Source organism: Apteryx rowi, unplaced genomic scaffold (genome assembly GCF_003343035.1).
Source record: "Apteryx rowi isolate R43461 unplaced genomic scaffold, aptRow1 scaffold_65, whole genome shotgun sequence".
Lineage (NCBI taxonomy): Eukaryota > Metazoa > Chordata > Aves > Apterygiformes > Apterygidae > Apteryx > Apteryx rowi.
The window spans coordinates 1137334-1159084 of NW_020450927.1; the positions used below are offsets into that span (position 1 = coordinate 1137334).

A 21751-nucleotide genomic window follows, 5' to 3' on the forward strand; every position below is an offset into this window, starting at 1 on the left:
GGCACGGCTCGAAGTTTGCAGCCTGTGCCGCTGCTGGCCCTGCCTGCTGCCCGCCGGCAAGTGGTGGGAGCTCAGCGCCGGTCGGGAAAGCGAGAGGATTTGTTTTCTTTTCAATATCCAGGGCATTGCCGTACTCGTGCTGCTTGCTTTTCTAGCAGCTTTTGCCTTGAGATGTGTTGTTAAGCGATAGCAAGCTGGGAAGTGTGCAAGTTTAGTGCCTTTTGATACAGTTAGACATTTTTCAGTAGCTACAAAAGCGGTAAATGTTGTCTAAGGACTCTAGGAACGGAAACTCAGAGTTCACTTTCTCCTGCCTTGAAACCCGATAGTGAAGTCCTTTCCCTCCTCGCCTGTTGGCCAGGGAGTCCCCTAATCTGCGAACTTGGAGAGACTGCTTTTGATGAGATTATCTTGCGGCTGCTTTTGAATTACATACCAGAAAATGAAAACCTTCTGCGTTAGCTTGTTGGGACAAACGTGTTGCTTTCACAAACAAGCAAACTTTTAGCAAACTACTCAGAAAAGCTTGCGGTGGCACAGCCCCGGTCGTGTCTGAGTTTCATTTGGGAGATCTTGGGGTGGTTACCGAGAGGTGCCCTTAGCATTTCCCCTCTTTTCTTGGGGCTTTTCCATACGATTAACCCATTAATATGGTAGAGAAGCAAAGAGCGGTAGGTTCAGCAGAAGTGGGGAGTTGTGGCAGGCAGGCGTGAGCAGCAGCTTATCTTCCCGCAAGTCCTTCGTGCTGCCCCTGACTTCATGTGATGCTCTTTGCGGGCGCTTTCGCTCTCCGAGGAGATCGGTGGGGAGGGGAAAGCCACGCTCTTCTAATGAATACTTGAGATAACTTCTGTCAAAGGCTCTTTAAAGCTCATGGGAACAAATCAGCTTCGTTATTTGGCTCTAGGCGGGAGGAAGGGGTGTCCTGTTATACCAAAGCTTGTCCTGTTCATTGCCGTTTTCTGATATCTGGGAGTAAGTTTCCCACCAGCTGTTATTTTAATATAACGCTAAAGTCAACTATGTGAAGCAGCAAAATACAGCTGAGGGATGGCATTTGTAAATGGCCTGTTGGCATCAAGAGACGGCTGCATTTTCTAGCGTGCAGAGGTATGTACCTTTTCAAAACTTTAATCCTCCACAAAGGGAATACTTTCTTTTATCTAGTTTTCTTGGCTAATTGGTATCAGACAGCACAAATGTTGTTGAGGAGAGCTAATAATGGTGGGATTTGAAACTGGGCCAGTGGTAGAAAGGAGACCTAGTGATCCCCTTCCGTTTAGTTTTCCATATATATGGGTCACTGCCTGTAGTAAGGGAGAGGGAAACTGCCTAAGAAGTCAGCAAGCAAATGATGCAGCGACCGTCACTGCTTAGTTTCCACGATATCAGCTCCGATCGTTAAATGGTCGACAAGCTTATAATATGCATGTTGTGGATTTGACAGGAAACACTGCTGAAATGGCGACGGCAAACATAGGGTGTCTGACTGCATAAATTAGGTTGTGGGCTTTTGTCTCGGGCTGCCCGCGAGCACCGAGAGCCGTTTCGCCAGAGCCGTGCTTGACCCTGGGCGACGCGTGGTTCGATTGCACGCTGGTCCGTTTTCCGCTGCCCAAGCACTCGCGATAGCTCTTTTGGGGAGATCCGAGCACAGCGCTTTTACTCTTAAAGCTTTGTCCTGGTGTAGCCCGAGATCACGTTATGCTGTCTAGGGGAAATCTCTCCAGCACGTCCGAGAGCAGTCTTAAAGATACTGTGTCAGTCTGAAATTAAGCTCATGTCCACAAGATGGAGAATTTGGAGTGGCCTTGTAAAAATTCCCTAAACTATCCAGTCTCTTACCTTGCTGCATTTCCTTGCTTCACCACTAAATTTTGTCCCTCATTTGGAAACATTAAAAAAACAAACAAACAAACAAAAAACCAGTCTATCTGCTGGCTTTCTTGCACTGATCTCCAGTGTTTGGAAAGGCCGTGGGGCTTTGGCAGTTGTCTTATTTTGGTACTCGTATGGAGATTAACCCAGTGTTCCTATAAACACAGGTGGAACCGAGACGGGAGAGGGAGGGCGAGGGGCTGATTCATGGGCAGGGCTGGAAATTGGGTTGCCGGTCGTGACCACGCGCTGTCCCGAATGCTCCTGCTCTTCTGCTGCGTCCCTGGTGAGTGCATGCTGGTGTTTTCAGGCTACTAGGCTTTAAAATTTTCCTGTTGGTAGTTTTCTGTCTTGTTACCTAATGTTAGAGGTGTTTTGAATTACTTTTTTTTTTTTTCTTTTTTTTTGAGTCTGTGCCAATCATGCAACAGGGCGGGAAGAGTTCAGGTCCCACCTGGTGATGTTGGCAAAGCTCTGGGGTTTTTGACATTTAACAGGAGCGAGTGGTGACCTCGGGGTGGAGTAAAGCTCCCTCTTGGCACAGCGCCGTCCGCCCCGCTCTGCAAGAAGCGTCGGCGCTTGGTTCGTTCGGAAAACAAAGCTGGGCTTGTTGTGGGAGCGCTCCCGAGAGCCGGTGCTCGCCTGGACGAAAGCGCCCGTGACGAGGGTGAGCAATCCCCAAGTCAGCTGGTGGGACGGTGTGGCAATTCCTACGTCATCTGACCTACAGCTCAAGTCAGTACGATATCCTATATTGATGGTACTGAACGCTTTCCCAAAATACTTTGAAACCACCCACGTGAGTCTTACGCTGGTGTCACCAGAATGCTGCAAGCTGAACGAATGATGAGACCTACTCAGGTGTCTCCCCACAATACCTAATTTTTTCAAAAGAATAGTTTTCTTAAAAGTTACTAAGGTATCTTTCAAACTGTACAGTGTGGTTTTCAGGAGGTTTTTCTTTTTGGAGGTGTCACAGACGGAAACAATATCTCACCCAAATAATTTACAATCTAAATAGGAAAAATCCCCCCCGGCTCCCTCCCTGCTCTGGCTGAAGGTGTGCCCAAGGCTAAGGAGTAGGTCAGAAGGTAGAGCACAGACCAGCTTGAAGGGTGGTGGTATTCCAACAAAACTGCTGTAATCAGTTATTTTCACTTGCATTGTTTTTCTGAATTTGGGCAAAATTAGCGTTTATGAAGACATGAGTTGTGCAAAGCATTTGGCCTGGGGAGCGTGCAGGAAAAGGTGTTTTTGTTTTCCACGCTTGACTGCTGTGCTCACGGGGAAGTGCTTTGCTCTCCCAACAGTAACTTGGAAATCGTTTAGTGCAAGTTGTCCTATTTCCCCCAAAGCTCGCCTGCTTATTTTCTCCTTTGACAGTTGATAGCAAGTCGACATCTTGCAGTGCAGAGGATCAAGCCAGTGTCCTCCCGGACAGCAATAACTTGCGGATTGACCCCTCTGTGTACTGTGCCTGTTCCCTTGCTAGGAATTAGCTAAAAGACAGTTTTTTCCATGATTTTCTAGTATCTTTTCTGATAAATCAGTCATATGTTAAATGCTTCTCCTCATTTGTCCTTCTAATAAGGCTCCTTTATAATGATTTAGAAAGGTTAAAATCCCAAGGGACTTTAAGATCATATGTAAAATATAGTGGGGCTGTACCTGAGCTGGTCAAGCAGAATTTTTTGTGCCTTTAGGGGCAGGGAGGAAAGGGTGCTTCAGCGAGCTGCCTGCCGGCTGCGTGTCTGCCTGGGCAGTTACTGCCTCGCTTTTTTTTTTTTTTCCTTCTTTCTTTTTAATACCCCAGAAACATGGAAGTACAGCCTGCATAGCTGCCCGTGGGCCTTCCCGGCGTGGAGAGAGCTCGGTTTGCCTGGGCTGCCCGAGAGGTGCAAGCCAGGGGACAGGAGGGAGCAAGCTCTTGGCTTTTTGTGAACTTCTGTCTTTGTCATGTTGAAGTTGTATTTGAAGATTGTTTTTCTCGGAAATTCTTGTTCAGAAAAGCACTGCAACGCTGGTGTCATTTGAGACGCTGGCAGTTTCAGTCCTCTTAGTATCAGAGTTCAAAAACTGCTTCTCATCCTTCTTTCTTATGGCTTTAAAAATTGGAAAAGCTCTAATACTTGGACTTCTGGGCTGGATCTTCAGATTGGTGAAGCAGGTGGTGCAGCTGGTCTCAGGACAGGGGACCAGACCCCAAATGCTGAACTTCCTCGTGTTATTCATCCATTCTTTTGGGGCTTTTTCTTCCCGATTTTACTTTTAGTGTTAAGAGTATATATAAAATTTTTAGTAAAGATGCTAGTTCAGAAATCCCTTTTTAACAATAAAAAAAAGGCTTAAACATTCAAGCCCTCCCTTTCACCGTGTTATTGAGCAAGGACTTCCTTGTTAATCTTTGTGGTTGGCAAATATGGAAAAGTGTGTGGGGGGGGTTGTGTTTTTATTTATTTATGTATTTTATTATTACAGTTCAGTATTTTCAGGATGTTTTGAGTCTGTTCTTTCTTTTAAACACCCTGCTTTTTGTTTGAGGGAAAGAATGTAGGTGTTCTTCATAAACACATTCCTGGGGAAAAAAGTCATCGCGTGAATGCTGGCATCAGAAATTAAGTAGTCTCTCTATACTAGTTGTTAAATGTGTAGCCGGATGTATCATACTTTAATACAAGATGTCTGTTTACATAAGGCATATGGCTCACAGTTTGCAAAGACTCTATGGGGTGGATGACTCTGTAAATAATGTCTTGGCCCTAATTTGGAACTAAATTAGCTTAGTGTTTTTAGAGTAGTCATTAATAGATACTTACCAACTCCCATACTGCTAGCAGTGTAACTTGGCCGAATCCCTCAGCTATCCTAAGGGTACCTGAAGTTGGCTTCCGTATGAAAATGTACCTAAGTTAGTGTACATGGTTGCTTCATCAGTTAAGTTATGAAAATCCAGCGTCTCTCACCGGTAGCAATACTCCTGCCCATGCTCCTGGCCTCTCCTGAGAGGCCACTGTTGTAGTGCAGACAAGGTGCTTATCCGTGGGAGCATGGACAAGGAAAACAGGATGGTTTGACCTACAGTAGTACAGCTTTCCTATTGCTAGCTTTTCTGATTCTTGGAACTGACTTGTTTAGAGTTAACATGCCCAAGAACCAAAATCACAATAATTTGCTTATCCTTCAATTACAGTAGTGTTTTTTTTAAGGCTGCATTCTCCTTTCTTGCCGCACATGGACAGCATGATGGTTCTGTGGTGTTTCACATGTCTCACTTTTTCTAGGTTGATCCTCAACTAATGTGTTTGATTCCCAGGCTTCCTGCTCCCCTCAAGCATCTCTTCATTAATAAGTACATCCAGGGAAAAAAAAATATATAGGGTCTTAGACCTGGCAAAACTTAATTTTGTGGTCAGGTACAGTCAGCGACACGAAGGATTCATCTCCAGCCCTTGCACCATTGCAGTCTTGCATCAGTATTGCCCAGAAAATGCGATACTAGAGAGGGATCTAGGGCCTTCTAAAAAAGGCAGCCTTGTTTTTGCCATATTAGCATGTTCGGTAGCAACAAAGTGTAGGAAAATAATATGAAAAAGTCAAAGTCTTGTTTTAAAAGTAGTTTAAAATTAAGCTCCTTAGCTAAGTCGCTTCATAGGTCTTTGACAGCTTTTTTTCTTTAAAATGGAAAGCATGTCCATTATAGTAAGATATTGCTGTACTCAAAATAGTCTACGTGCAGTAAGGAAGCACAGTGAAATGTGGGTATCTTAAGACATACCTTGCTATTAAAGAGAAGGTTTTGAAGCATTGATTAGACCCACGCAGGCAGGTAGATACTGCCCCTTTACGTTGCAAGGGRAGCATAAGCAGACCTCTGCGCTGGTCACTGTTCTTTGTTGTTTTTTGCATCTAAGTAAAGTGAATCATGTTTGAGAAAGGCCTCTGGCTAGACTTATGTATTTAGCTATTTCTAAGTTGTGTATTTGTGGTAGGGACTTGCTGCCCTCTTTCCCTAAAGGTGAAGTAGGAACAGCCACTAGAGTACTTCTAGGTTAGTTTTGCTCATCCTCATTTTGAGCCTTCCTGCCCTTATTTATCTTTAGAGACTGTCAGCAAGCGTAGTCCTCGCCAGTGCTGGATTCCTTACTGCCCCAGGAACTGTTATTTAGGAAATTCTGTCTTCTCCTTCCCTCCCGGGTGGCCTCTAGGTCAATGTCTCTGATCTCTGTTGAGTTTGGAAGGATGGTGGTGTTTGCTCTGGAAAGTAAGGGCAAGAAGGAGGACCCAGGGAACTACAGGCCAGTCAGCCTCACCTCAATCCCTGGAAAGGTGATGGAACAAACTCATCCTGGATACCATTTCTAAGCCTATGAAGGATAAGAAGGTGATCGGGAGTAGGCAGCATGGATTCACCAAGGGGTAATCATACTTAACCAACCTGCTCACCTTCTGTGATGGGATGACTGGCTGGGTAGATGAGGGGAGAGCCGTGCCTGTTGTCTGCCTTGACTTCAGTAAGGCTTTTGACACTGTCTCCCATAACATCCTCATAGACAAGCTCAGGAAGTGTGGGCTAGATGAGTGGACAGGGAGGTGGCTTGAGAACTGGCTGAATGGCAGAGCTCAGAGAGTTGTGATCAGCAGCGCAGAGTCTAGTTGGAGGCCTGTAGCTAGCAGTGTCCCCCAGGGGTCAGTMCTGGGTCCAGTCTTGTTCAACTTATTCATCAATGACCTGGATGAAGGGACAGAGTGCACCCTCAGCAAGTTTGCTGATGATACAAAAGTGGGAGGAGTGGCTGATGCATCAGAGGGCTGTGCTGCCATTCAGAGGGACCTCGACAGGCTGGAGAGATGGGCAGAGGGGAAGTTCATGAAGTTCCTCATGAAGTTCAGTAAAGGCAAGTGCAGGGTCCTGCACCTAGGGAGGAATAACCCCATGCACCAGGACAAGCTGGGGGCTGACCTGCTGGAAAGCAGCTCTGTGGAGAAGGACTTGGGAGTCCTGGTGGACAACAAGCTGACTAGGAGGCAGCAATGTGCCCTTGTGGCCAAGAAGGCCAATGGTATGCTGGGGTGCATTAGGAGGAGTGTTGCTGGTGGGTCAAGGGAGGTGATCCTTCTCCTCTACTCAGCACTGGTGAGGCCGTATCTGGAGTACTGTGTCCAGTGCTGGGCTYCCCGATACAAGAGAAACATGGAGCTATTGGAGTCCAGCAAAGGGCTACTAAGATGATGAAGGGACTGGAGTACCTCTCATATGAGGAAAGGCTGAGAGAGCTGGAACTGTTCAGCCTGGAGAAGAGAAGACTTGAGGGGGGATCTTACCGGTGTGTATAAGTGTCTGAAGGGAGGGTGTGGAGAGGATGGGACCAGACTCTTCTCAGTGGTGCCCAGCAAAAGGACAAGAGGCAACGGGCACAAACTGAAACACAGGCAGTTCCATCTGAACATGAGGAAAAACTTCTTTACTGTGAGGGTAACTGAGCACTGGAACAGGTTGCYCAGAGAGGTTGTGGAGTCTCCCTCCTTGGAGATATTCAGAYGCCGTCCAGACACGATCCTGGGCAACGTGCTCTAGGTGACCCTGCTTGAGCAGGGGGGTTGGACTAGATGATCTSCWGAGGTCCCTTCCAACCTCARCCATTCTGTGATTCTGTGAAGTAAAGGGGACTCTTGCAGTGGTAGAATATAATATTGCATAGGTGCTGCGGCATGTAGAGGTTGTCGTCTTCAGTGGATGAGAGCTGCTGAGCGGGAGCGCTTAAGATCTCTGGCTGTGCTAAAATCACTTCATTAAGCAGTCTGGGAAGTACTGGGTGATAACGTGCGTGGGTGGGCTTGTCGTTCGCTAGTGCGGTTTCACTTTGCGCAGCAGAATGGACTGGCTTAAAGAAGGAGCTGACTGCTCATCGAGTTTTTCCTTAAGAAAAAGGGCTTTCTGTGCACTTTGCAATGCTCCAATAAGGCTATCCACATCTTCTTGTGTCTGAGGTAAAGCTACTATTGACCTGCAGTACAGCAAAATAATTCTGTTCAGCTGTTCATAGCTTGTTCGTAGGATGGTGTCACAATATTACAGGCTGGTTTTGCTTATGTAGCTTAAGCCAAAAAGTCATCCATGTCACAAAATAATTGTGAATCCCTTTGCTGTGGTTCTGTAATATAAAATGAATTACTCAGCCTTGTCCACTCAGATGCTCTTGAACTGGATTAGTGTGTGGTTCAGGTTGTTATATCGTAATAATGCTTCTCAAAACCATGGGACTTGCGTTAGAGCTAGGCACTTAGACTGATTTAATGCAGGAAATGGAGCCATTTGTATCTAGAACTGGCACTTTTGGATGTCTGGAAAACTTACTTTTCAAGCTAGCTTGCTTGTTCTGTGCCATGGCATGGAATAGGATTGGAAAGTTATTACCRCTTGGCATTTTTCCTCATGCAAAATGACTCAACTAACTTTTCCGGTTTCCTAATGGACCAGTGAAGAGGTGGGGAGCGTTGTCTAGTGTATATGACATTGATCCAGGAGGTGGACAAGCAGAGGTTTATTGTTTCTTGTGCATTAACTAGTGATGCAACCTCGGGCAAGCTATTTTATATGTCTCTGCCTGGCTTCTTTTTGTGGAAAAAAATTGCCCTCTCGCTAGCCGCTCTGCCACTGTTCTGGAGGGAGGATTTCATTTTTCAAGTGCGTAAATATCCTGTCTTCCTCCACTCATAAATTAACTGTGAAACAGTTTAACAAGAATGACTTGGGTGTACAACGTCTAATGCATATTGCTGTGAAGAAATCGCCTCCTGACTATAGCAATATCCATCAATCAGTCCGTCAGTCTGTCCCTAGTGCAAGCGCGATCCATTTTTCCTTTTCTTGTAAGTGCCTCATGCAGAGAGCATTAATACATTATGATTTATAATGCTCCTGCTGCTCGGTGCTTGCAAAGCATCCGCATCAGAAGGCATCTGTGCTCTATTACGTGCATATATTAGGAATTAGCATTTACTAAAATTCCTTCAGCAAAATCCGAGCCCCTGTGCTTCTGTGTAGTTTCGCTTAGCAAGGATGGTAATTTTTAAATCCAYGGGATGGCAAAGCTGCTTAGCTTCATAGGTTTCAACATCGTAACTGTAGGAGGGTGACATTTCTGACAACTGAAAAAAGAGCAGAAGCTCATTCGCTGATGGTGATGTAGAGAGTTACCAGTTGGGGATGTATACGCGTTTTAAATTACTAGCTTATATAAGAGGTTCCAAAACATAAAGGTTTGGGTTATTTTTCAGCCTTGTGGGYGCTTCCGCCTTTGGAAAGCGGGAGCGAGGGAGCTGAATCCCAAAAGTTTAAAGGAGATTTTTCRTGTTTTTACCTGCTATTCTGTATTAGCTACCTGTACTAATTTTAGAAATCTATAGTCTCTCAAGGCAGAGATTAGCTTCTTATAAACRTATTTTTTATTTATTATTTTGCTAATTTCTCCTACCTTTCTATATCTTTAGTTTTCAATAAAGGATACTATCCATCTCACATTTTGCATAGTTTCTCTCTGGTCAGCAGGGCAATTTGCATGTGTATTTGCATGGATTCAACACACTTTTTTCCACTGTAGGTCTTGTAGCATGTTTTGAATATTCCTCTCTTGCTTATTTGCAGCTTATCTCAAACACTGGTTGTCCTGGAAAATTCAGACWAGAGTTTTGTTGAAAGATTTTGAGAAGCTCTAAAGCACAAGAGCYGCATTAAGGTGGAGAAAGACATATTTAAGAAGCTATTCACCGCCTTTCTTCTGCCTGTGGCAAGCTTTAAAAGGAGACCAGTACTGCTTCCCTGCTGCAGTCCCRGAGCAGGTTTGCACAGCGAGAGGCTTCAAAATTAAAATCAGTGCTATGGAGGAGTTTTAATTAATTAATTAATTAATTTAAAGTGAGTGATTGAAAGCAGACATTTGCAAAGGATGTAAGTAGAGAGGCAATTTCTGATACCAGAGTTTGATAATGGAGAGCATTAAAGCATACAAATGTCAACCGATGCCCAGTGGTTAGGAGATGCGGCTAGATAAATTCCTTCTTGGAAATCGGGAGCAAAAGGCTAACCACGAGTGCTGTTAACCRTTGAGACAGCTTACCGAGGGAACAGGCTGACTCCTTATGTCTTYATAGCGTCTGTTAAAATCGCGTGCCTTTTTTCTAGATGTGTGTGTCTTCACGTATAAACAGTGTTGAGCRGGTGAGAGGCACTGGGTGATGTTCTGGGGTGCTTCAAGCAAATCAGATTAGATGTCCGTGACGATTATTTTCAAATCTGATGGTTTTGATATTGCTAAGCGCCAGTGGTTCTTCTACACTTAAAAGTCGCTCTGAATTTTCTAGTTTTCTAATGGTAGCGTTTTTCTGACTTCTCTCTGACAAGAGCTTTTTGATTCGCCCTTTCCTTCTGGTGCACATCTCCRCTGTCCTCTGGCAGGCCGTTGCAGCCAGGCGTCCTGCAGGATGCTGCGGCCTCTCTCTAGCTGCTAAACCGCACCGAAAGAGGAAAATAGCAGGGAAGGATTTGTGCCAGCTTTTTTTCCCTGTGGGTTGCCCTGGGAATGATGTTAATGCCATGGTAAACGGGAGAATGGGGAGTCTGCATATGAAAAACCTGGTGCCAGTTCTTCCTCCATTTCTTACCATGTTTTTCACATTCTCATATTATAAAATACTCCAATAAGCAGGTTTCATATTTGGTACGCTTCCCCGTTAGCAGAAGCATTGCGACACATTGAAAGGGGTGAACGGTTCGAAGTCATGATACAAGGTGGGAACGCGGTAGGGAAAAGCAGAGTCAGTAAGCGGTCGTGGGAAACGAATACTCTTGGCATTGGTTTGTCTAGAACCAGCTACTTAGGGCATCCATAGCTAATACTGGCAATTAAACCAGTTTTTCCTGGAAGGACACCCAGGTGGTTTTGTGCACCGCGTGTATTCCCCGGAAAACTCAAAGGGAGCAGGTGAGATTTTTGTTCTGTGCTGGCCAGCCAGGTGGATGAAAATAGCTACCTAATCCCTTCTCTAAAAAATTCTCTCTAATTCCATTCTTATTCCAAGTAGATTTACGTCACCAGTTTGCATGTTCTTAGCTCCAAGAAGACGCTGTTTTTTAATCCCTCTGTTTGTATGGGCGGGGGGGGGGGGGGGGAGGTTACTTTTTCAGTGGAATAAGAGAATTGCTCGGCTCCGTCTCGCCCGCGGCTGCRGTATTTCACTCCTGAGCTGGGTGTCCCGTGTTCCCTCAGTAATGGTGCGTGCTGTCTAGCATCTGCCCTGCTCGGCAGGGCTTCTATGAAAATACCTGTCCTGCGCAAACACGGCTTGCTACCATACCTCCAAGTAATCGGAATTTTCTTCCCTGCTGGGAAGCAGGATAGCACGTTTTTCTTCGCTCGCCGGCTGGTGCCTAATTCTTTGCTTTGCTGATATAAAGCTTTTAGCCGGTGTCTTGGGGGCTGGGTTTTAGCCGGCGGTCAGCAAGCGCCCTGGCTTGCAAAAGGGACTGGGAAAGGCGGTCATATGAATTATTGAAGGCAGCGAGCGGCGAACAAAGGGCGCCTGTGCCTTTAAAGCGAGTCCGCTCAGCGCCGCGCACCACGGCGGATTGGGTCCAACCACGGCGGATTGGGTCCGCGGGGCCCAGGGGTCCCTCGCTGAGCGGGGCTCCTCTCCGCGGGGGCCTGCGCCAGCCCGCAAAACGCCCCCCGCGCCGGGCATGCGGGCCCGGCCGAGCGCCCGCCGCGCCGGCGCCCCCAAGGATGCTGCGGGATGCGGATGCCATTAGCGCCGGTCGATGGACGAGGCGGGGGCGCGAGGGCGGGAGCACCGGGCCGGGGCTGCGGAGCGGGGGCCGCGGCGGGCCCGGGGGCGGGCAGGGGGTTCCCGTGGTCGCCGCCGGGGAGCCGCGGGCAAGCCGAGCCTGCGGACAAAGCCCGCCCTGCGGCGCCGGCACTGCTGCGGTGCGCTGAGCCGAGCCGCTCGCCCGTTGTGCTGCCGGCGCTGAGCCTCTTCCGCGCCCTTTGCTCGGCTCTATCGCCGCCTGCTCCCTCCTTGGGAATTTCAGACCGCGGTGTCCCCCTTCCTCCCCCTTTCTTCCTTTTTTCCTTTTTTTTTCCCCCCCGCGTTCCTCCGCTTCCGCACAGCCGCCAGCCGGCACAAAGGGACACCATGGGCTGCGGGCGCCCCGCGGGCTCGGGGTAGGCAGCGCAGCGGGACCGCGACCCCCCGCCCTTCCCACCCCTTCCTTCCCCGCTCCGCTCGCTTACCGCCTTCTGCATGGAAAAGTTTTCCGGCTGGAGAATGAGCCTCCTGTCGCCCGGGGATGCGGCCGAGTGGCTGGATAGCAGCACCGAAGAAGAGAGAAGCCTCCTCTCCTTCCTTGGTACGGTAGGGTGCTACTCCTCCTCTCTCTGACCCTCTCCTGGGTTCGCTGCTTCCACAGGCGCTTACATTTCTTCAGTCCAAAGTTGCCTGATATTATTACTTTTTAAAAGCTCTGAAATGGTATGCAATTATTCAGCTTGCTTAGGATCTGCTTAAAACAGTTGCAAAGGGGCACGTGCCATCCTAGCAGGGCAAAAAGTCATTTCTGGGCTAAGCCGTGTCCCCGCTTTCTTTTCCGCTGTGCCGTTTGGCCAGCTGATCGCTGTGCTCAGCCTGCTTCTGCCCGCTTCTGCCGGCTTGCCTGCCAGTTTGCTTCTCGACCGCGTGCGATGTGAGTGAGTTAAATCCGAGAGGGAACTTTGCAAGTTTTGCTGCTCACGAGACACATTTCCTGCACTTGCAAAAAACATTTCACCCCAAGGATCAGATACTTCTGTAGCCTAGAAATGAACGGTAGAAAGCACAGTTAAACGATACTGTGCTCTGCTTCTGGATACTTGCACAGGAGTTTATCTGCCTTCAAGCAGAAAATCACTTACTTTGAATATCTTATCTATGGCTCAGCTTTAAAACGTTTTCCAATTCTTACAGGTATTAAACAGCATTTACAYGTGGCAGCTGACTGCTGTTTCGTGTTTCTCTTTGAGCTGTTGCTTTGTCAAGCTGTTGTTGCCTGATTTTGGTCTTTTAATCTTTTCTCCGTAAATGATTCCTTCTCACTCCATGTTCTTGGTTGTCCTCAGAACTTGTTCGATTTTGATAATTTCTGGGTACCGAGTTGCTCGGAAGGGCAGCTTGACGTGCGGCGCGCCCCTGTCCGTTTCCACGGACTGTTAACACGAATCGTGCTTGCTCCAGTGCTTTTTTTCCCGAGATGTAGCTGCCACCATCGTGGATTTTCAGCTGTCAGTCAAGCAGGCAACCGCCAATGCCGATGCAGGTTTTGTGCCCAACCTTGTTGTCCCCCACCCAGGCTGCGAGCGGGCTCCTGGGGTGGCTGGGCACGTCGCTGTACGCCGTGGCCTTCGTTGGGAGTGTCGCGCCCAGCGGGGACAAGGGTACGCGCGGGTTGGGCCCCACCGCTGCTTGTGAGGAGGCTGCTGGTTTCCCCTTTTCCCCCGTGTTCCCGTTCTGTTCCACGCTGAGGGATCCTCAGGATGTCTCCTGGCCGTCACCCCGAAGCACTGGGCCGTGTTTGTTCAGCCCAGGCTCTGAACGGTGTCTCAAAGGTGAGCTATGTAGGGTAGCACTTTTTTGCTTCTAAGCACATATTTTTATTTAAAATATATTTTTCTTAGAGATACCAATTCCCAAATTCTGTCTGTAGTCCAGGGCCACACTTAAGGTTCAGGGGCATCCTGTAGATGCCTACAATAYACTGAGGGGCTCCTTTTTGTGTCCATAACAGTGGTTCTTACTGCTCGGGGCAAAATCCTGCTGTCCTGAGCAAGAGGTGCTGAAGCTCAGAGCGGTCTTCTGGCCTGCCGAGAGGAGCAGGGAAGAGCTGGAGAGCTTTGCTGCATCTGAGCACCAGTCACGTGTGAGCGTATCCCGCTAACCGGAGTGAAAGAGCGCTTCACGGAGACTATCTCAATCTGCAGCCCTTTTGCAGAGAGCAAAGAGATGGTTCCTGAAAGCCGTGGCTCAAGGCAGTTGGTTAATAATGAGGATAATAAATATTGATATCATACCCATGTGCGTCTCAGCCATAAGCCTCTGAGCAAATTGCATTGCAGGAACGAGTTGGCCTGCGTCAGCTGAGCCGCACTAATTGCGTGTGCGCAGTCTCTCCGTGGGCAAGCACAAGGTAATTTGAATGAGCAGGGGCAGTCCAAGATCGTTGGGAGATAACGAGGCCATCAGCATCTCCAGGTCATGTGCTGAAGCCCCTCACATCCGCTGCACGTTGTTGGCACGGTGGTCCTGGCAATTTGTATCGCTGCGTGTAGCGTCAAGCGGTAAACGGGGTTTTGGGGACTGATGCATGAGGAGGTTAAAAAGAGGCACCTCGAACTGACTATTCCTGTTTCAGCTGGACGTGCCCATCATCCAGAGGGTACGTTGGGAAGCTGGGATGTGCATCTGCTCCCTTCTGGCTTGCGTTTGCAGAGCTGGAGGCCGCTTTTCCCTGCCTCGGCGCAGGGGCTCCCTCGAGCAGCTGCCGACGTGGGAGCTGCTGGATGCCACGACCAGGTTCTTCAGAACGTGCCACAGAGAGCAACCATGACAGTCAACACCTGAAAGCTAAAACTGGAYGTCTCCAATGATGCTCTTGCCCTTTCTCCCAGCCCACTCCATCAGTTTTGCTCGTTAAGTCTTGTCTTCAAGACCGTGAGCTCCTGAGGGCTCGATGGCTCAAGGTGTCATTTCAGCGACTCAAGCTGTCGTTGAGGTGGTTTGCTGCGCACCTTCTGCAGTGGGCCCGATTCAACTGCGCTTTTTTACCTGCAGTCCAGTGCAAGCGTCTGCCACCAACAGAACTAGCTTAACGTTAGTTCAGAATCTGTGATGTTCACCCGGGTCCTCAGTCCCAGTGACGCACAGTATCTTCTTTGAAAATCCCTGCTCATGGACTAGGAGYGTTCTCCCAGACATCTCTTCTGGCCTTTTTTACCCCTTATCTAGCTGTCTCAACAAATGTTGAAGAATTATCACGGCAAAATTCAGTTTTCTCCATTAAGTTATACCCTGTAGAATTTACATGGTATGTTTTAGTCAGAATGCGTTTGGACGTCAGGGCATAATTCAAATCATATTTTTTCTGAGTTTGCTTTTAATCTAGGCTTTTTACACAGGCATTTAATTACCTTTTTATAGCAGTCTGTGAATTGGGCCCAAATCTGAATTCTCCCCAAGTGAGAAAAATGAGAGAATGCTTATTCCAAGAGAAAACAGGAACCTTTTTTATTTTTTAATGTGTTTTCATATGAGACTTGTTATTTTGTCAGGTAATACTCATTTGAAAGAGGCTGTTAGGCATAGCTGCTGCTCTTGGTGCTTTTTATAAATCTCCTAATGCTTGCTTTTTTTCTGCTTTTCATTATTCTCTGTAATTTTGCCTGCTGGGAGGTACTTTCACCAGAATTTGTGGGGGTTTTTAGCAGAAACCCTAAGTAAATACTGACTGTCCCCAGCAAGATCTTTCTCATTAGTGTTTTGTCACTTGGGCACTCGGAGACGAACCTGAAGGGACAACGAGACAAAAGCGGTCGCTTCTGCCCGACCAAAGCGCTGAGTGCCATAACGTTACTCCAGGTGTGCGCTGTGCTGCTCCACCAGAAGTTACCTTGGAGCAGGGAGAATCTTCGTACTTGCTCAAATGCTTATTGATTTTTAAAAGGCTTTAAAAGTGAATTAGGGACTCCCTTTTAATAGGCTCGACGCAGTAGTTTATTCAGACTGAAAGTATTTTAATTAGCAGGCCRGCTGAGTGTTCCCACTGGCTGCACGTTCACGCCTATAAAACCATGCAAAACCAATGGGTTTGGAAAGAAATTGGGGGAGACCAAACCATCAGGATCTCAGAAGCATCTTAGGAATCATCATTTGCATACTGTGTTGGGTGATCAGCAACTTGCAATGAAAAAAAAAAACCTATTAGGAACATAGTGGAGTGAAAGACGGTAGCTCTGTTTGCCATGTCCCCAGAAGTCTCTTCTGTCTCTTCCCTTAGTGGGAAACACTTGTCTGTCCTGTGCTTGCAAATCTTCAAAGCCAAGGATTTTTTTCAAGGCCTCCCTCCAGGTATTCTTTCATTTAGAGCCCCTAGGGTTCAGTTGTATACCTGGGGATAACCACTTTATTTTCAAATGCAACTTAAATTAAAAAAAATCACCCAGAGGTAAGCAAAYGTCAATAAAAAATAATCAAGGATAACTTGCATCATTTGGGTGCCTTATTTTCTTAAGGTGGTACTTCCCCGCTGCCCCCCTCTTAGGGTTTATCGCTCTCTTTTATTGTGCCTTGTTTCAAATTAGACCGTGAGCTCTTTGGGGCAGAAGAGGTGTCCCACACACTCCTAAAAAGTTATTAGAAAGCCCCAAAAACTTTGCTTTAAAGAAAAAAAGGCATAGCATGTGTCGCTCATTGATCCTTAACAGGAAAGGGGCTAATGGAGGCTGGTTTGGTTGATCCGTGAATGCTCCAACCCGGCAGAAACYGCCCCTTTCTCGGGAGCAGAGGGGATGGCGAGGCTCTCCAAGGGGGTTAGACGGAGCTGGGGGGACTTTCCGGGCTGTTTTAACGCGAGGGCCCCTGCGAGGCAGCGCTTGGGGCGGACGGCGGGTAGCAGCCCGCGTGGGAAGGGTGCCCGGCAGCGCGCTTAGCGCATTGCCGGCTCCCGGGAGGTCCGATTGTTCCGCCCGGGAGACCTTTGTGAGCTCTGGGACACGGGTTCTGCAGTGGCGGTGGTCCTGGGCCGCCAGCCCCGGGGCGCTTCCTGGGCTCCCGCTCCTTGMGCCCCCTCGCCTTCCCTGCTCCGCTCCGGTCCCTCCCGAACTCCTCGGAGAGATGGAGGGAGAGTAGCAGGYGGCATCCCGCAGAGCCGAGAGGGATCCTCTCCATCTCCGCTTCAGCCATGCTGAGGGCGAAGCTCTTTGCAGCAGAACGCAAGCTTCCCCAGCGGTGCGGCTTCGCATTTTGGTGGCCCCAGCACCACGTACCAGGTGGGACGTGGGGCCGGAGCCCCGGAGGCGCCTCCCACCGGAGTGCCGCGGCCGCCCCCAGGAGAGCGGGCCTCGCCGCTGCCTAGGCTCGCCGGGGCACCTCTCGTGCGGAGTATGCCGTGATAAATTAAAAATGCCCTGTAGGGACGGCTGCAGCTCATGGCGGCTTTGCTGGACGTGGTCTTTTGTTGTCCTGGGGACTGAGTGTGCTGTTTATCCGCCCCTGCTTTTTGGAGGGGGAAGGGAGGGCAAGGTAGCTGTGCTTTCAGTTCGTCGCAAGCCCCTTGTGAATGTCTCACTCGCCGGCCTTGTTTAGCACCCGTCTGTGGCCGTCTGAGAACTGACAGAACTCACTTCGCTGATGGCCTCTGTGTTTCACCTGCTGAGGACTCCAGTTGATCCTAGGTGGCTGCAGGGGCAAGAGGGGCGGCAAGGAGAGGCAGGGAAGTTCGCCGTCACTTCTCCCCTCCCTTCGGTTTAACCCGAAACTTCTCCCGAGCTCCCTCTCCCGCAGCCGGGCCCCGTTTGGGCGGCAATAGTCGGGAATCGGGGCTCCGCTCTCCGTTTGTGACTCAGCAGAAGCGACAGGCCGTGCTAAGCCACGGCGGCCGCTCTGCCGCGATGCGGTTTCCCGCGGGCGCGAAGCGGGCAAAGCCAGACCTGGGACGTGCCGCGCTGCTGTTGGACTTAAAGACGAGGTGCTCGCTTTAGTCCGCCGGCGGGGAGCGAATAGATCACGGCCGCTCGGGGACGCCTGCGACGGGAGCAGCAGAGGCGGCTGTTTAAATCCTCCCAGGGCTCGCCTGCGCTGCGGGGAAGGAAGTTCTGCCCGCCGTGGGGGGAGGCCGGCGGCGGCACAGCGAGGGCAGGGGGGCTGCCGGGCCCCGGCATTGGCCGCGCCGGCTGCTGGCCTCCCGCCGGCTTCGGCCGCTCCGGCGATGCTTGCGAGCGAATTGAGAGACTGAGCGCTACCGCTTTTTTAGTTAGTTAGTTAAAAGCAGATAAGCGTCTATGGTGCGAGGCAGTGTAATGCTGCAGGGGCCAGATTTCTTACCCACCGGGATGCTCCGTTTTGTCCTCCTCGCTCCGGCGGCCACGGGGATGTGTACCGCAGCTCTGGCGAGATCAAAACCCTGCAAGCAAAGGTAACGCTATCCCCGAGGAAGGCTTTTTTTTTTTTTTTTTTTTTTTTTTTTTTTTTTTTTTTTTTTTTTGCTTTTTTCCCTTCGGTTATTGCGAGGAGACGGCCGCTCTCGCGGCACCAGCTGGCCGCGCATCTCCGCAAGCCCCTTTTTTTTTTTTTCCTGTTGTTGCTGTTGCCGCGAATCGGGAGGCACGGTGCAATTTCCCGTAGCGGAGGGAAGCCGGCAGTTGGGCGTCTGTTAATAGCCTGAAAGTAACTAATGAGGATGTGCAGCCTGAGCGATTGATTGAAGAGCCGCAGTCCCGGGCGCCGCGCTCCCCCTCGCGCGCTCGCTCGCTCGCCGGCTCTCCGCAGGCTGCGGAAGGGGGGCGGCGCGGGAGCCGAGCCGCTCGCTCCCGCCTGCCTGCGGGCAGCGCGGCGCCCGGGGCCCCGCGGGCCGGCGACGGGACTCGCCAGCAGAACGGCGCGAGTCCGGATGCCGCTGCCCGGAGTCGCCGTTTGCTCCTTCTCCTTGCGATGCCGAAGATAACAATGGACTTTTCGCTCGGCGGCGATTTCTTCCCTTCCCCGCGTTAAGGATGTCTGGCGCAGCCGGGCGGCTTTAAGGCTGCCGACGGAGCTGGAGATGGGCAGCAGTTGCGATAAAGGTATCCGTGTGCTCGGCAGCCGTGTGCGCGTACCTAGCCGTACAGAAAGGGACTTTTATGTCTGCTATATGTGTGTTTGCACAGGAGATTTTTTTTTTTAACGCATGTATACTTTACGGTCAATAGAATCGGATATAAGCACATCTCGTTTGAGTATTTATGCTCGTCGGAGCAGCTGGCATGGATTTAGGATGCCAAAGTCGTATCTTAGTAAGGTCATATTGCCAGAACGAGGAGAGTTTGACCTATTTTTTTTTATCTGCAGAGGTATATATGTCACGCTCGCCGGGCAGTCGTGAGCCTTCGGATGATCGTGCGCTTGGAGCTCGTGGTGTGATCGTATAGGACCGAACTTTGACCTTTGTCAAGTCGTGTTCAGTCGAGGCTAAAACTGAGCTTCCCTGTGTCTCGGTTTCGGTTATCTGTTAATTACTGCATAGCTTATGTAAAAAGRAAAAAAAGAATAATTTAAAGTTTTCAGAACAGTAGCTCACAAACAGTAATAGAATACTAAATACCTTTGGGTATTGATCTGCACCAGCGTTTTTTATTTTAATTGCCTATCGCCTACGATCGAGTCGGATTCATAACCTTGAATCTGCAAGTGGAAATGCCACTGTAATTTAGTAAGTAAATCAGGTATAGAAGAACAAGTGAGCGTAATTCAGCCGTTTATAATTCACTCGAAACTTTGCTGAGGCRTCTGTCCTGTGCAGCGTAAAACCCGACTGTTGCCCACCCTCCGGCGCCCGTTCACCTTCCCTTCCTTTTCTTTTCTGTCTCAGAGGTCCCGGCAGAGAGATCTCCTCGCAGACGGAGCATCTCGGGGACCAGCACGTCGGAGAAAACCAACTCCATGGATGCTTCGAACACCTCTCCTTTCAAAGTGCCGGTAAGTGAGCCTTCCTGCAAGGGAGCAGATTTTCCCATCGAGTCGGAAGTGGAGTTTGAGATATCATAATGTGCAACGAGGCTCTGAGAAAATGAGTATTTAGTTAGTATTTCCAATTTGTCGGGAGACGTTGGTATCAGCTGCTATATATTGCCAGTAATATTTCTGGTAGATCTATAATTTGCTTATTTCTACTGGATTGATCTAAAGCTGCAAATAGTGACACATCAGCATTAATGTGGGCAGCAACCTATATAAATACTTCTGAAGTCACCGCCAGGGTTTGCATTATATATTCAATTTTTGGCTAGGAAAAAGGTTCCTTTAGGTTGTTGATGGCATGTTATTTTTCCTTTGTGTCAGTGAAGTACATAGAAGATTGAGATGGCTTTATGGCTTGCTTGGAAGCTGGTGAAATCTCTGCATGTGTGTTGGTTGCTCTTTGCTTCTTTTGCGGTGAGTTTGGTTGACTGTGCATCCGGATGAGACTTTTTCAGCTCGAGTCTGGATTTTCTTGCCTGAGTCCGTCTCTGGTCAGTGTATCCAGAGCAAGAGCACAAAGACCTTTCTGTTATTAGACTGAGGGCAAATGCCTCTCAAGTTAGAGTGAAGTGCTCAGTAATTTTTTTAACAATAGTTTTTCTTGGTTTAAAATATCTAACTTGAATATTGCATATACTTTAATACTCCTCCCTATGTGGGAAGAAATCTCTGTCCTTTAAAACCTGAGGGGAGGAGGAAGGGGGGAAGGAAAAGAATTGTCTAGTGAGCATTGTTTGTTCTTATTTTCTCTATGCACACGCATACCWTTTCTGTACCTCAGTCCATATATTCCTGTATTGCTTTAGATAACATTCATCACTTTTAAGCATACTTCCTAGCTCACTTTGGATCCAAACATGTGTCTAAACTTGGTTTTTAAGTCCAGCACTGTGTCATCTTTAAAAAAATAAATAAATGAACAAATGATTCAACAACAGCTATTTAAATAATAAAAGGGTTAAGGTGGGTCAGAGTTTATAGAAAACGTGGTCTCTAAAGCAACCTATAAACTCGTGGTGTATTGGAATTAAAGAAGGGAGCAGAGGGAAGGGCTATCTCACAACCTGGTTGCTTCCCAACTTCTCTCAATCAGTGGTAAATATGCTGGGTAACCATGTCTAGTCCCTTTTTAGAGTCATAGGATAATTTAGATTGGAAGGGACCTCTGGAAGTCTCTGGTCCTCCCCCCTCTTTGAAGCAGGGCCAGCTTAGATCAGGTTGCTTGGGACCTTTCTGGTCAGGTTTTGAAAGTCTCCGTGGATGGAGATCCCGCAGCCGCCTGGGCAGCCTGTCCTGATGTTTGACTAGCCTCATTGTCAACAGTTCTTTTTTTTTGTGAAGGCTTTATTGTCAGAACAAGATTTGAACTTCTGATGTCTATTGAAAGACTATGAATCCATTTTCATCTAGTTTGAAAAATAYCTGAAGCAACATTTGTATCAGAAGATACTGTTTAGCCTGGAGAAGAGAAGGCTCGGGGGAAATCTTATCGATGTGTATAAATACCTGATGGGAGGGAGTAAAGAAGATGGAGCCAGACTCTTCTCAGTGGTGCTCAGTGACAGGGCAAGAGGCAGTGGGCACAAATTGCAATACAAGAAATCGTGTTTAAACATAAGAAGAAGCTTCTTTACTGTGAGGGTGACTGAGCACAGGAAGAGGTTGCCCAGAGAGGTTGTGTAGTCTCCATCCTTGGAGATATTCAAAACCCAACTGGAAACGGTCCTGAGCAACCTACTCTAGGTGACACTGCTTGAGCCGGGGAGGTTGGACCAGATGGTCTCCAGAGGTCCCTGCCAACCCCAGCTATTTTGTGGTTCTAAGAAGTGTCCTCCATCACTYCAGTGATTTGTTTTCTGGATGGTACTTCGGAAAAAAAGGTTTTGTTCTAGTTAYGTGTGAAGCTATCACAAGAATATTCTGTTATGTCAAGTTCTGACATTTTGATGATGAACTGTGGTCCATATGGTTCCAGGAGCATTTCTGTACTCTGAGAAGATTCAGAAGTCCTAGCAATTCTCATCTTCATTCATTCTCCATTTTCTTCGTTTTCATCTATAAGTAATTGCCCTAGCCTTTA

General features: G+C 48.5%; 1 protein-coding gene across 1 annotated transcript in view; it reads left to right on the forward strand.

Annotated features, from left to right (window-relative positions):
• RASAL2 (RAS protein activator like 2) overlaps positions 1–21751 on the forward strand; it is a 116602-nt gene that overhangs the window by 46365 nt on the left and 48486 nt on the right. The window contains exon 4 of the mRNA XM_026084750.1: positions 19523–19629. Coding sequence (XP_025940535.1) covers positions 19523–19629 — 107 coding nt within the window. The remainder of the gene's footprint in view (positions 1–19522; positions 19630–21751) is intronic.